The sequence below is a fragment of the Vigna angularis genome, chromosome 2, assembly GCF_016808095.1.
Source record: "Vigna angularis cultivar LongXiaoDou No.4 chromosome 2, ASM1680809v1, whole genome shotgun sequence".
Lineage (NCBI taxonomy): Eukaryota > Viridiplantae > Streptophyta > Magnoliopsida > Fabales > Fabaceae > Vigna > Vigna angularis.
The window spans coordinates 37,132,642-37,147,729 of NC_068971.1; the positions used below are offsets into that span (position 1 = coordinate 37,132,642).

The following is a 15,088-nucleotide window of genomic DNA, read 5'->3' on the forward strand; positions in this document are numbered from 1 at the left end:
GACATTTAATGGAAAACTTTTTTATTCAAATAGGCTTTTTTTATCCTAACCTACGTGGGTGAAAACCAAGGTGAGCTAAATTAACTATTCTAATCATACATATATGTAATATTAAAAATATATGGTTGAATTTCGTAAGAATCTTCAAAATGATTTTACCCCGCAAGGTTAAATTCTTCAATAAACATTAAGTTCATCACTAGGTTTAGGTGATTTCGAGCACTGTATAACACTAAAAGATCTAAGATCTACCTCATTTAAATCTGAAGAATTTTCTTGTTAACATATAAAACAAATGTTAAACAGCTTTTTGAAGAAACTCAATGTGATCATAGTTAATACAAGTTTCTTGCAGTATTTTGCTAAATAAATGTTGGAAACCTTGAGTCTTCTCTTGACCCCTTTCCCACAGAAGGACTTTCTTGATAAAAAAAAAAGTGATTTTATAATTTCTTTTTTTTTTATTGAAGTTATTATTTTATCTCCATTGTCTCTACAATATTAACAGTTGTTTTTTTAGCCCATTCTTGAGTACAAAATGTAAAAACATCATTTTTTTTTCTTGAGAAAATCTCACATCCCTACAATTCAGCTTAGAATAATTAAAAGTATAATTTTTTTCCAATTAAATTTTTTCTTTTACAAGTAGCAAATAATAATTCTCACTTTTTATCATACAAAATTATTTCTCATAAGCATGAATGATGTTATTCATACTTTTCAAACTCGATGTGATGCATTAACAAGAAATAAATATTCAATATAAGATCTTTACATTTTTTTCTTTTAATAATGACTTTATAACATTTGAGTGTACTATATGTATAGCTTGTTACATATTGATCGAAATAATAACATTAATCGTCCAAACTTAAAGGAGACCACTTGGTTGCGATCAACATCAACTAATTGTCTACTTAATCTAATTAGGTTTAAATGAAATTATATGTAATTAAACCAATCCAAATCGAAAGCCTATGAAGAAAACTATAAATATAAGTCAAATATATGGTTGTAAGGACTTTTATTACGAATTTACTACATCTCTTCCACACGAGATGTAACACTTTTTTTATGACATTTGTTATGTTATTGTGGATAATGGATCTAGTTGTAATTCTTGTAATTCAAGGTTGGTAGAAAAGTTATATTTGACTACTAAACCCATTCAAAGCCTTACAAACTTGAATGAATTAAAGATGATGGTGTTATAGTAGTAAAGAACCAAGTCAGTATACCCATTCCTATAGGCAATTATGATGAAAATGTTCTGTGTGACACTGATCATATGAAAATTGGGCATATTATACTTTGTAGGCCTTGGAAATATGATCATATATCCATATCCATAATGCATACACCGATAAAATAACTTTCTTTCATAAAGGATGCAAAATAATTTTAATTCCTCTCACACCTCAACAAGCAAGAGAGAATGAGATAAAAATGAAGATAAAAATTTAAAGGAGAAAAGTAGAAAAAAAGGAGTTAAACAAACAACCCTCTAGAGAATATGTTGGAAAAGAAAAGAAGGTATGGATGCTTTTGAACTTTTCATCACCAAAAGGTAATCATTTTGATTTTTCTTCACAAAAAATACAAAAGGTTTTTTGAATAAAGTGAAGGAAAAGATGATTTTGGAATAAAGGTCAATAATTTTTCTTATAAAAGGTTTTTGCAAAAATAAAAAGCCTTATTTCTTTTTTCTTTTCTTCAGATATATTTTTCTATCTATACAAAAATTCATTCAATTTTTGTTTGTTATTTGTTATAGGTACATCTTTGGTCCTAGAGGAAATAAAGGTAAAGTTGTGCATCCTTAGATATCTTTCTTATCTGAGAACAAGTTGTCTTCAAGAAGGAGGGTTTGAAGGAAACAAATTTAGAGAGCTACAACATAAGTCATGGTTAGAAGAATGGAAGAGGAGGAAGGACTTCAAAGAAGTCTACTCTTGTGGAGAATAGTTTATTAGCTTATCTTCCCTTATCTTAAGCTTTGTAAATATGTAAATAAGTCTTTTTTTAGGCATTGTATTTGGGCCAAGATTACATTTCATTTGAGCTTGTACTTTTGGTCATTCTTGTTTATCAGATTTAATAGATTATATAAATTCCATAATCTATTAAAATAAACAACATCATGAAAAATAGTAGTTTTCGAATTTAATTGATTATTGATTTACATAATCGATTAAAATAGTCAGCTTTCTATAAAAACTGTAATTTTGGCTTTTAACCTTAATTCTTGAGTAGGTACGTGAACTAAGTAGTTCTTTGGTCTTTCTTGGGCCTCATTTATATGATTATCTTAATTTCAATTCAAAGAAAGAATATCCAGGATGCTCTAACTTTACACAATTGTCGAAAACTTTAAAATTGTTCAGTTTAAAAGCAAGGAATGGATGAACCAATAAAAGTTTCACAGAATTGTTGGGATTGCTAAAGAAGATGCTTTCATAAAATAACACGCTACCTATTCGTAATTACAAGATAGAGAAAATTCTATTACCAATGGATTTCGAATGTCAAAAGATACATGCATGCCGCAATGATTATATATTATACAAAGACGAGTTTGTTTCACTGATGGCGTGTCCAACATGTGGTTTATCGCAGTTTAAAAAGAAAGTTGGTAAAAATAATGGTGATGAAGACAAAGATGATCCACCTGCTAAGGTGGCGTGATACTTGCCTATAATACCTAGGTTGAAATTGTTATTTTCCATTAAAGAAGATGCGATGAACCTGAAATGACTCATTGATGAAAGAAAGTGTGATAGTCTTCTTCGACACCTAGCTGATTCCCCATAATGGAAGAAGATTGATGAAACATTTCCAAAATTTGGAGTAGAGCCAATAAACTTAAGACTTGGACTTGTTATAGATGGTATTAATCCTTATGAAAATTTAAGTAGTAAACATAGTTCATGACCAATTTTATTGATGATTACAATCTATCTGCTTTTGTTATGCATGAAGAGAAAATATATGATGTTGTCTATAGTGATGTTAGGTCCTCGACAACCTGAAAATGACATTGATGTGTACCTGAAGTCGTTAATCGATGATTTGAAAATGTTGTGGGAAGAAGGAATCAAGGTTTTCGATTCATATTCTGAAGAAACTTTCTGTTTGCATGCAATGTTGTTTTGCACCATAAATTATTTCTCATCATATGGAAACTTGAGTGGTTACAGTGTTAAAACTCATTTTACATGTCCCATTTATGAAAAAAAAAACACGAGTTATATTCAATTGAAGCATGGTCATAAATATGTGTAAACAAGACAGAGAAAATTCTTCATCAAAATCATCCTATAGAATTGTACAATGAAAAAAAAATTTAATGGAAGTCTTGAGGATGAAGTTGTGTTGAGACCTCACAATGGTGAAGAAGTATACAACCAGGTGAAAAACGCTAACATTGTGTACGAAAAATATCAAAAGAAAACCACTAAGAAAAACATTTGGAAGAAATGATCAATATTCTTTAGTCTTCCATATTGGTGTAAACTTGATGTACGACATTGTATAAATGTGATGCACGATGAAAAAAATGTATGTGATAGTGTCATCGGGATATTACTAAATGTAAAAAGAAAGACAAAAGATGAAGTAAAAGCACGACAATATTTGACTAGCATGGACATCTATTCTGATTTATATCCACAATCAATTGGAAGACGCACCTACCTACTCCCAACCTGTCACACTCTTTCTAAAAAAGAATTTTTTTTTGTAAGTGTTTTAGTGTGAAGGTTTCATAAGGATACTCTTCAAATATTAGTTATTTTGTTTCTATGCAAGATTTAAAGTTAGTTGGTTTAAAGTTTCACAATTGTCATGTGTTAATTCAATAACTTTTACCAATAGTTACTTAAGTCATCTTACTTGTTTCTATTAGAAGGATTTATAACACATTTGAGTATGTTTTTTAATATCATTTGAAAGAAAGTTATTGACCCTCGAGTGTTAGATGATTTGAAAAATTAGATCATCAAATTATTGTGTCAATTGAAAATGTATTTTCTACTATCATTTTTTTATATCATGGTTCATTTGATAGTTCATCTAATAATGAAAATTAGATTATGTGGATCAATTTCCTTAAGGTACGAGTTGAGAGTATGAAAATCTTAAAGAGTTTTAAGTTGCATTCCTTTTTTACTTTTATGTAGAATTTAGGACATCACTCATGATTGAAAAGTGAAAAAACATGTGCATTTTGAAATTTACCAATAATGTATATTAGTATAAACAATACAAAAATAAGCAAGAATTTGAGTTATTTAATTGAACAACAATGTTGACATTCATTAAGTTCAATTTTCCATGAGTGTAATCTCTAAAAGAACTTAAACCTTGCCATGAAAGGATGAAGATCATGTTCAAACATGGAAGGCCTCATCTGTAACTCTGGTTATTTTTGCATAATTTTGAATACAGATGAGTATGTTCCGATCAAAGCAGCAGCAATTCCAAGCACAGCAATTATGACGCTAAGAACAACCTAATGATCCCAAGAATAAATGTTAAAAGAGAAAACTCTGAAAGATCAAAATTTTAGAATAAGTTTCATTTTTACAAAATCACACGATTTAAACTGTGTTAAGAGAAGAAATTAGAAAAAGGAAACGAAGTGACTTGTAACAACAAACATAAATAAATAGTTGTTTTTAATTACTAATTTGTCACCTATTCAACCAATATAAAGAAGGTTCCCTCTCTAAAATTAATGATTAAATTAATACCCACAATAATGACCTTGATATTTTCATAAACTAAATGCTGCTAAAGAAAAAATATATTAAAGGATCATGATCAGCTAGACTCATACCTGTGTACATGTAGCGTTTTTTCCCACAATTTTCAAAAAGCATAAAGATGGCAACACCACTGCCTGAAAAATATGGCAATTTCGTTACGTAGAAGTTTCATATTTCGTATAATAAAAACATGATTGTTAATAACATAAAGGATAAGTTAGAGAATGCATTAGAAAGTGGTTTTAAGCCTAACTTAACCCCACAAAACCAGCTTGTAAATTGAGATTTGCACCTACTTATATATATTATAGTTTGGCATTATCTCTAGTCGATGTGGGACTTTCAACACACTCCCTTCATGTCGAGGTATAGAAATCTCGAGCGTGATAGTAGAAATTAGGCTAAAATGCTTATTTCGTCCTCATATTAAGAGGTGAATTTCTGTTTAGTACCCGATTTTAAAAATGAAGACATTGGGTCCCTATGTTATGAGAAGTGTATGAATAAGGTCATGTTCGTTAAGTTGACAGCAATGACGTTAAGTCCATACTGATGTGGCCGTACTTTTTCTCTTCTCTCTTTTGCTGTCCAGCTTTTTCTCTCTCTTGTTAAGCTTTTTCTTTGATGATTGGTTGAACTTGTTCTTTCTTTGTGGACCTTATTCATAACATAGAGATCCAATGTCTTCATTTTTAAAACCGGGTACTAAACAAAAATTCACCTCTTAACATGGGGACGAAGTAAGCATTTAAGCCTAAAAATTAATAGTGGTCCGATAGCAGCCCGACGACCGGTGGAAACAAAAATGCTCACATAAAACTAGCTAAGATGGACTCTAACATGGCTCTGATACCATATTAGAAAGTGATTTTGCATAACGGTAAAACAAACTAATATTTTATTAGATTAAATATGTTTCAGTTTTTGTCATGTAAAAAGTATTTGAAATGTGGAAAAATTTAATATAATTGAATTAAAAATAATTTTATTTATTTATTTTTAAAATTTGAAGATTAAAATATATTAAAATTTTGAATAAAAATAAATTTTAATTTAATGTTAAATTTCAGAAATTAAAAATATATTTAATTTTAATTATTTTCATCTTGTTTTTTATGCAAATCTAAATATAGCATAAGTGTATCATTGTATTTTTCTTTTTACATCTATTGGACAGACAATCCATATTATTTTTCGTTCAACTTTATTACATTAAATCATAGCATGTATTTGGATTTTTTCAGAAGCATGTGCATATTCCTGTAAAACATAACTGGTGTATGCTTACCACTAGTAGACTGAGGAGAGAACCTATTAAAGCCATCACAAGCCCTGAAATAATTATAATAAATTTCGTGTTGGTCATATGGCACATGTTACACTCTTAACATTTAGTACAAACAGTTTTTCATTAACAATTGTTTGATCTAAATACATTTTAAAAAAATATATAGCAGTTTGAAATGTATTGTATACATAAAAAGTGTAATACTTACCAAAAAATGGAATCATAAAAGCGGCACAAACTGTAGATATAACCAACACTGTTCTAAGAGTAATGAAACACCAATAACTATTTGACATGCTAATCGGTAGCAACTCATCAACGCTCCTTGCCAATGGGTTCATCATCAAAGCATATTTGTTTAAAATTAAAGAAAAGCTAAATGAAAATGTATCTTCAATGCAATCAGTCCACGTTGGATTTCAATAAAGCAAGTAATTCATTAAAAAGGATATTTTGTTAATGGGCTAATTACCTGGAAAAAAAAAATAGAATCTAAAATTAGAGAAAAATGTAAATTAAATTAAAAATAGCAAAACTCTACAAGATCTTAGTATCTTACTATTGTCCACAAAGCAACTTTGGAAGCCAATGCATTACGTGGTAAATTCAATGTTATCTGAGACAAAGTCCCTTCACCAAACATTAGAAATCCCATCACAGCTGAGCTTCCATACACAACTGTGCATATAAGAAAACTGTAACAAAGAACTCAGTTAGGTACCAAAAAAGAATATAAGATTCATTCACCTTGAGAAAACATTTTACATTGTTCTTAATTGAATATTTGTGCTGAAAATAATGCTTCCAAAAAGTAGAGAGATCGTAAGTTTACCTTACAATGACAGCCTTGGTAAATTCTCTTTTGTCTGCCATCGACTGATAAATGTTTGGAAAAACTGAATGTCCTGCAAAGCAAAACCCGTAGATACCAACAGCAAAAGGAATGCCACTCCAATTCACCAATGAACCACTGTGGTGGAATCCAACATCATCTCTTGTCCCAACAAGAAAAACACACAAAATAACCAAAGTAGTAGACACAACCCCTCCAGCTGCAGAATCATCACAAATGATTGTAAATATCTGCTAAACTTTAACATCCTCCAACCAAATGAATCTTGTTGAGTTTGGAGAACCTGAGAGATACGAGAGTATGCGTAGATCCTTTAACCAAACAGTCGGAAGAATGATAAGCGCAGTTAAAATTCCAAACAAGTGTTTGGTGTCCAAGTGGAAACCCCCCCAATCTAAGGATGTTCCGGGGAACAACCCAGAGAGGTTATCTCCTTCCAAGATGATAAACTCTACACAATATGACTGCGTCCATGAAGAGAGTTCATTCATACATATATTGAAATATGAGAAACATTATTGATATATATGTATGGATTTAATGCAGTGTTAAGACTTACATATAACTCAACGTACAAAATGATCTGTTACAAACATAAAAATTAGTGTTAAGAAATATTGATTAATAAAAGCACCAATGTGCATATTGAAGACGATTGTTCTGCAAAATTTGTAACTGAAACCAAACAAATCCTTACTGATACAATAAGGCGACCATATCTTCCAAATGCAGCTTCTCCTATATCAGGGTAGCTAACGATACCTTCTTCACTTTCAAAGCAGTGTTTCATAAGATCTGCTGTATAACAACATACAATTGCAAAGAAAAGCATCACAAGCATGCTTGCCCACCCAGCTTGTTTCACTGTATATGGTGTAGAAAGAAGTCCAACTCCAGCCATCACATTAATCCCTGCCCAAGTACAATTTTATCTCAAAGTTGTAATTACAAGTAAGTGAATGAAGAGGGTTTGGATATTCATAAACAAAATAACATCTTTTTGGGTAGGGATCAATCATGTTTCTGCAAAAGTTTAATCCAAAAACTAGCCTTCCAAATCAACATGTTTACTATATACTAAGCATCAGTAGAAAACTATGCATAAATGCACTCCAATTCATTATAAAATTAGGAACTTTTCTCCTTAGCTACTAAACTCATAATGTTTATTGAGAACACTTGATATAACTAAGATATTCCAAGTATATGGTATTAGATATGATCGACTTTACTGTTAAAGATTATCCATTCTTAAAACACCATACCGTTAAATATTGTTTGACTGAGGCTGCATCCATAACCAATTGGTAACTCTTCAGGAATTTGCATTTGAATTGAAGCTTTTTCCCACCATGTTGATTGTCTTCTTGATATCCCTGCTTGAATGATTTCCTCACCAGATAGAAAAGAAGTCCTTTCATCATGTTCCAACATACTCTTTGAACCACCACCGATAAAGCTTGAATAAATAACACTTGGTGCTCGTATTATTGATTCAATATTTGGAGCCACAGATATTGTGTAAGAATCAATGGCATCTCTGTCATAAGAATAATAAGAATAAACAGCAATAATGAAAAAAGAAAAGAGAAATAAGAGAAAAATAGTGAATGTCCTTAGTATAATGGGAAAACATAAAGCCAACATCTAGAGATAGAAAAATAAGTGAGGAACTTTATTTGGACAGCTGATATAGAGAAGCAAGGTACTTTCACAATCAATTGGAAGACAATTTGTACTACAAATGAAGGTGGGTGGCAGGTAACGAATTTAATAGTTAAAAATAAGTCTTATCTTCTTGGGTTTGTTTGTGAATTTGTGTATAGTAGTAGACTTTGGACAGTACTTGTGCATGCTCGTTTTTTACACATAAATATGAACAAATTACTTATTTTCAATCCACTTCAATCTGGTTAGGAATAAAAGACTTTTATGATGTTGTGCTACACTTTTTGGATAGTGGGGAAGGGTGATGAAATTATTTTTTAGAATGATCTTTGGTGTTCTACAATATGTATTTCGAAGATTTTAAGAATTCATTTTGAAGATAGATTGAAGCTGGAAGATTATGGTGTATGTTGTTTGTGTAAAGGAGAATGTGAGCCTATGTAGCATTTATTTTTCGATTGTTCTGCAGCAGTGCTTTTATGGTCTTGGTCGGATGGTGTTTTTTTGTTTTCTAAGTTGGTCCTCCACGAATAATTTAATTTATTTTATTAAAACAATCTTAGAGGTAAAAACGAGGTGGAATGTAAATTAATTGTGCTGTATGTATGTTTGATGTACATTACAAAAGAAACACTTAGATTGGTATACCTATAAGTTTGAGGCCACTGCTGAGAAATGAAAGAAGATTCAGGGTGCGTTTTACGATGCCCCTCCTCGTCACTGTCACATTGATTACTGTGCTCACTCCTGTAATCAGCAGATTGTGTGTTATGTTCTTCGTTATCATCCCCATCGAAATCATCCATGAAAGATTGGGAGTCTCTTCGGTTGTGGGCCATTCTCAGAATTTCACAGTAATGCAACTAAATCTTTGCAACAAGTCCAATATTTCTTTATATCTTTTTTGTTACTAATATTATTATTCGATATTCATTCGGCAACAAGGATTCGAAGATTCGTATAGTGTTTTTTTGTATTAATAAATGGTAATGCGACCAGGAGATGAAAAGAAATGGAAGTAATGATGAGAATTGACTTAGATGTTTGTATGTCTCTGCTTCTAATGATGAAGAACGATTGAAGGAAAGAAAGGTGGTAAAAGGCATAGATATGAAGGATGCATAATAGATGCAGTGTGAAGCGGAAGGAATAAATGAAGGAACCCATATAGCCAATATTTGACATGTGTCAACAAGTGCTTTTAGCATTCTGTATACAAATTTTCCGGGAAACAAGCTCAAACCAAGGAACATTCATTTTGCTTATTATTTTCAATTACTTTAATGCATTACTTTACAATATTGTTGTTACTATTATTATTATTACAAATAATATTATTCTTACTATTATAATTAATATTACTATTGTTAATATTGGTCCCAGCTTACAGGATATGGTTGAGAGTGGCGTGCTCATGAATCCATTTGGATCGGTTTTCAGACAAAATCCATCTCATCAAAAAATAAACCAACTTGAGGTTGCTGTATTTTAAATTTCTTTTTTCTTTAAATATCTAAATGCATTTGCACGATTCACTTTTAATGTTGCATTCATACATTGTATAATGTTTAAATATTGGAGTACAATACTTTTTTAGTTTCAAAATACCAAAAGTGAATATACTCACAAACCCCACATATGCGTAAGACACATAACCTCCAATCTTAGTATTTGTTTTCTTTGGAAATATATATATATTATTGTTGGAATATGGAGAAATGGGAAGAAATTATTTTAGAAATTGAGATTCGTTATATATATTATTGTTGGGATATGGAGAAATGAGAAGAAAATATTTAAGAAATTGAGATTCGTTATGAGATTAAAGATTATCATAAAGTAAGTTACACAAGAGTAATCGATAATCAGACTTTAGGGTAGGTGATCGATCGAAAGCTAAACATTATGAAGATTGAAAAACAAGGTTCATAGTGCTTAAAAGTTATTGGAATGGTGTTAGTGAAGGCTAATATTGCTTTCAAAGTTAGCCCAAGCATCATTTGGTGCTTCATGGATCTCGTTGGTCATAAACTATAAAGAATTATATTCTAGAGATATGGTCTGGATAAAGGACAATCTTACCAAGTGCTTCTTCATTAGACAAATGGCATAAGACGGACATGCAATTATTGGAAAGTCATTTCAATTTCATTTTTATCAAAATTCGATCCAAGAGAACAATAAATCGAGGAGAACAAAGTAGCAATCGACTTGGAAGCTTAGTAGATGGTAACTACTCAGGCCATGTGAACCTCAAAATAGTCGAGAAGAGTTCTAGGATAATTATTTGTGGTAAGGTGAATATTTGAATTCAATGTAACGGTTTGTGAAGGATTAAAAAGTATATATATATATATATATATATATATATATATATATATATATATATATATATATATATATATATATATGTTTATTTTGTATTTTATAAAGATAACAAATTATGGAACAAATCATACATTCTGGAACAAGTCTCACCGAATAAGCCAGCCCAACTTAAAATGGTGAACCAGGTTTCATAGTTGAATCCATGAATCCAAGTCAAATTGATATGGGTTTAAGATCAAGACAAGTTGTCCTAAACTGAAAGTCTAATTGAGTTAATTCAGACAAAAAATTGGCATACTCAAATCAAATTGACACAATTCAAAGATTAAGATAAATTAATTAAGGCCAAAAAAGTGAAATAAGTCAAATGCAATAAAAATTATGAGGAATCAAACTCATTTTAAAGGTCAAGTATATTATCATAACTTAAAAAAGTGCCTAGTAACTTATTACAGAGAGTTGAGAGTATTAAATACAATTTTTATAATTCACATATTAAAAAATAATTCTATGGTTAAAAAGTAATAAATTATTTGCAGATAAAAGATAAAATTAGTTTTCTAGTACTTTCATAATATATCAAAAGAAGTATATTGTTTGGTATACTATCGTACTACCTGTAAATAGGAAGAAATCATATATCATATTTAGAAAGTTAGGAACGTATGATTTTGTTTATCTTTCTAATTTTAAACGCTAGCTCGATAGTGAGCTATAACTTGAGGATTAAATGAACAGGTAAGTCAAATAAAAATACTGAAACAAAGTGCAAAACGAAAATGGATTAGTTTCTGTTACCAACGAGGAGCATTGGTAAATTTAAAGATAAATGATTTTGATGTTGCTGCAAGAAGATAGATTGTTATAGTTGTTTTAAAAGCACTTTGTAGATTATAAATGTATTAGGAAAAGCCTTAAACATGTAATACTTAGAAAAATTCGTATTTCTACAACGGTTACGCATTTAATCGATTATTAGAAGCTATAATCAATTATCCTGAGCTTTTCTGAAAACCTTGTTGGTCTGGAATAATCGATTATTACTCCAAATAATCGATTATCACTAGTTCTTATGAGAACTGCCAAAGTCTCTGGAATAATCAATTATTCCTCAGGATAATCGATTATCACTTTTTGAAAAACCCTGTAACGGACTCAAATAATCGATTATCATTAACAATAATCGATTATCTATGGCAATTATAATTCATCTCTGCGAATTCAGAATAGTTGGCTATATAAGTTAGTTCCAAAACTCTTAGTAGAATAACTCTGAGCTTTTTGAGAATACAGTTTGTCTGAGGAAGTTCTAAAAAGCTAGTTCAAGTGCTTTGTCTGGTCTCGTGAATAGGAGAAGCTCGCGTTTCGTGTGTCGATAGTCGGAGCGGTTCTCTTCGAGTTGGCAAGGTGGTCATCTTCCGGTTCGTTCATCGAAGGAAGGTTTTATCTCTCTGTTTTTTATTCACTCTTATTGTAATTGGTGAAACTGATTTTAGTGAAAACTATAGTGATTAACAACTGGACGTAGATTCTTTTGAATCGAACCAGGATAAAAATCCAGTGTATCAATTTTTCTACTCCCTACTCTCTTTATTATTTTATGCGCATCAACTGTTTGATAAATTTTTTCTAAGAAAATTGTTTTTCTAAAACGGACCATCGAAACTTGATTTGTGACCGTAACACGCTTTCCGAATATTTTATTCCGCTGCGCGACTCTATAACGGTATCGATTGTTCCGACAATTGGTATCAGACCTTGCTTTGATATTCCTTCAAACTTTTGCGAAAATGGCCGGTCATCAAAATCAAGTATATGCTGAGGGTGCATCCATCAACAGACCACCTCTTTTTACTGGTGATAACTATGCATTCTGGAAAGTCAGAATGGAAATTTTTATGGGGTCTGTTGACAGAGGCATCTGGGAAGCTGTGCTAAATGGTCCCTATATTCCTAAAAGAACTGTTGATGGTGTAGAAGATGAAAAACCATACTTTAACTGGACCCCTGAGGAAAATATGAGTCTTATGATTAAGAAGTTTGCTAAATTTATGAAAGCAAAGGGAAAAGACAAATACCGTCAAGAAAGGAAAGAAAATCAAGGATCTCCATCAAGTGTTAAATGCTATGGATGTGGAGAAAGAGGACATGTGAAGACTGATTGTCCTAAGAATAGGAAAAGTGAAGAAAAGAAAGAAAGAAAGTTTCCAAAGGAGAAGAAAGCTTACATAGCTTGGGAAGAGAATGCTTCTAGTTCTTCAAGTTCAAACAATTCAGATGAAGAAGCTAATTTGTGCTTAATGGCAAACTCAGAAGATGCAGGAAGCCAAGTAAGTGATTCTAGCTTAGAGTCAAGTGATGAATTTGATTTACAAAAGGCATTTCTTGATTTGTTAAATGAATCTGAAAAACTTGATCTTGCTCATAAAAAGCTAAAGAAAGAGCATAATGAATTGAAATTGAAGTATGAAAAAGTACTAGATGACGAAGTTGTTTTGAGAAACAAAGTTAGTAATCTAGAAACTAAATTATCTGAATCTGATGTTATTGTACCACCTGTTGAGTGTTTATCTTGTAAAAGTCACATGTTTGACATTGATATACTGGAAAATTTACTTTCTAAAGGAATCAAGCCTATCTCACATGTTCAAAATGTTTTTAGAAAGAGCAATGTTAGCAATATAAACATGCATCATCATAAAAGGTCTAAAGTTAAGAGAACTCATAGAGTTTGGGTTGAGAAAGGGACTTTTGTGAAAAATAAAGTGCATGATGTTTGTTGTTTTTATTGCATGAAAAAGGGACATACTTCAAACAAATGTAGAATTAAACATTTTGATGTTCCAAATGGAAAATATGCTTGGATTCCTGTTATAAAATAATATGTCTCTAACCTCAAAGGACCCAAATGAGATTATGGGTACAAAAACTATATTGTTTTTACTTTGCAGGTTAAGTTTTCAAAAGGATAAGAGAGATCTATGATATTCTGCTCTTTGAATTGATACTACAAGCCAGGATGTAACTCCATCAAGTGGTATCCAAAAGCCTTCGTTCAAGCACCAAGTATTTGAGTTAAGTGTTGTTTAAAGTGTGATGTTGCATCTTGTTTTTACTTGATCTTCCATTATTTAATTACTGTTATATTCATTTCTAGTTAGGCAAATGATATTTTCATCACTATTTTATTCATCCTGTGGTGTGTTCTTGTCTGTTTACACATTTTGATCAAGTGAAATTCATCTATTTAAGATATTCATGTTTTGAATTTCATCCATGTCATGTAAAGCCATGTGCATTGTTATTTCAGTACTTTGTTAATAATTATCTATTGAATTTGTGTTTAACTGGCTTAGTATTCAATTTCATGAGTACTTTGAAGTTACCTTTGTTGTAATCTCTGTCAAGCATCAAAACTATGAAAAAATCATTTCAATGAGTTGGCTGACAGATTTTCATTAGCATTTTTGGATGATTAAGACATGTGAAAATTAAATTGACATTTCTATTTCAAAGTTGATTCTGTGGAGATTTGTTTTTAAGTTCAAATGCATAACGAATGAGCTATGATAATATACATTGAGAGCCTGGATGCAGAAAATGAACTGATCAAATTTGCATAATTTTGATGTAAATTATTTTGTTTAAGACTGTTGAAAGATAAAATATGAATCAGCTCTTGTGATTGAATTTTTGTATATGTTGTTTTGATATGTATAGCTAAATTTATGGGATTGAGCAGATTGTGATATGAGAATGCATGTATGACAATTGTTGTCTAGGAAGTTGTAAATTGTGCTGTCAAAGTTAGTTTTAAACTAATTGTGCTAGCTGTAATGCTTTCATGTTAAACTATTTTAGTATTACAAAGCCTAATCTGAACTGACTGTTACAAATTCATGCATTGCATTGGACTGAATAAATCTTAAATTTTTGGAATTTTTTTAAAAAAGGGGAATATTACATTTAGGGAGAGAAAATTTTGGTTGACATCTTCTACCTCCTGATTATTCTTCAACCCCTCCTTTTTAAAGTCTTACTTGTATTTCTTGATTAAGAGCTAAATTTCTGTGTTCTATGATGAACTTTGTTCTTTCATGTTATGAAAGTTTAAAATACACCTATTCTTTTGTTGAGGGGTGAGCATATCTTCAGGGGGAGCATTATAAATCTTTTTGCTTATGA

The 15,088-nt window shown here is 30.8% G+C and overlaps 1 protein-coding gene across 1 annotated transcript; it reads right to left on the minus strand.

Annotated features, from left to right (window-relative positions):
- Nucleotides 1-4,420: 4,420 nt before the first annotated feature.
- Nucleotides 4,421-9,414, minus strand: LOC108327539 (amino acid transporter AVT1A). Its single transcript, XM_017561229.1, has 12 exons — nt 9,224-9,414; nt 8,173-8,447; nt 7,605-7,819; nt 7,467-7,490; nt 7,191-7,371; nt 6,887-7,106; nt 6,614-6,749; nt 6,510-6,526; nt 6,263-6,411; nt 6,055-6,098; nt 4,838-4,900; nt 4,421-4,510 (listed from the first exon to the last, which is right to left on the minus strand). The coding sequence occupies exons 1-12, from the start codon at nt 9,412-9,414 to the stop codon at nt 4,421-4,423; spliced, it is 1,605 nt and encodes a 534-aa protein (XP_017416718.1).
- Between the last annotated feature and the right edge of the window lie 5,674 nt (nt 9,415-15,088).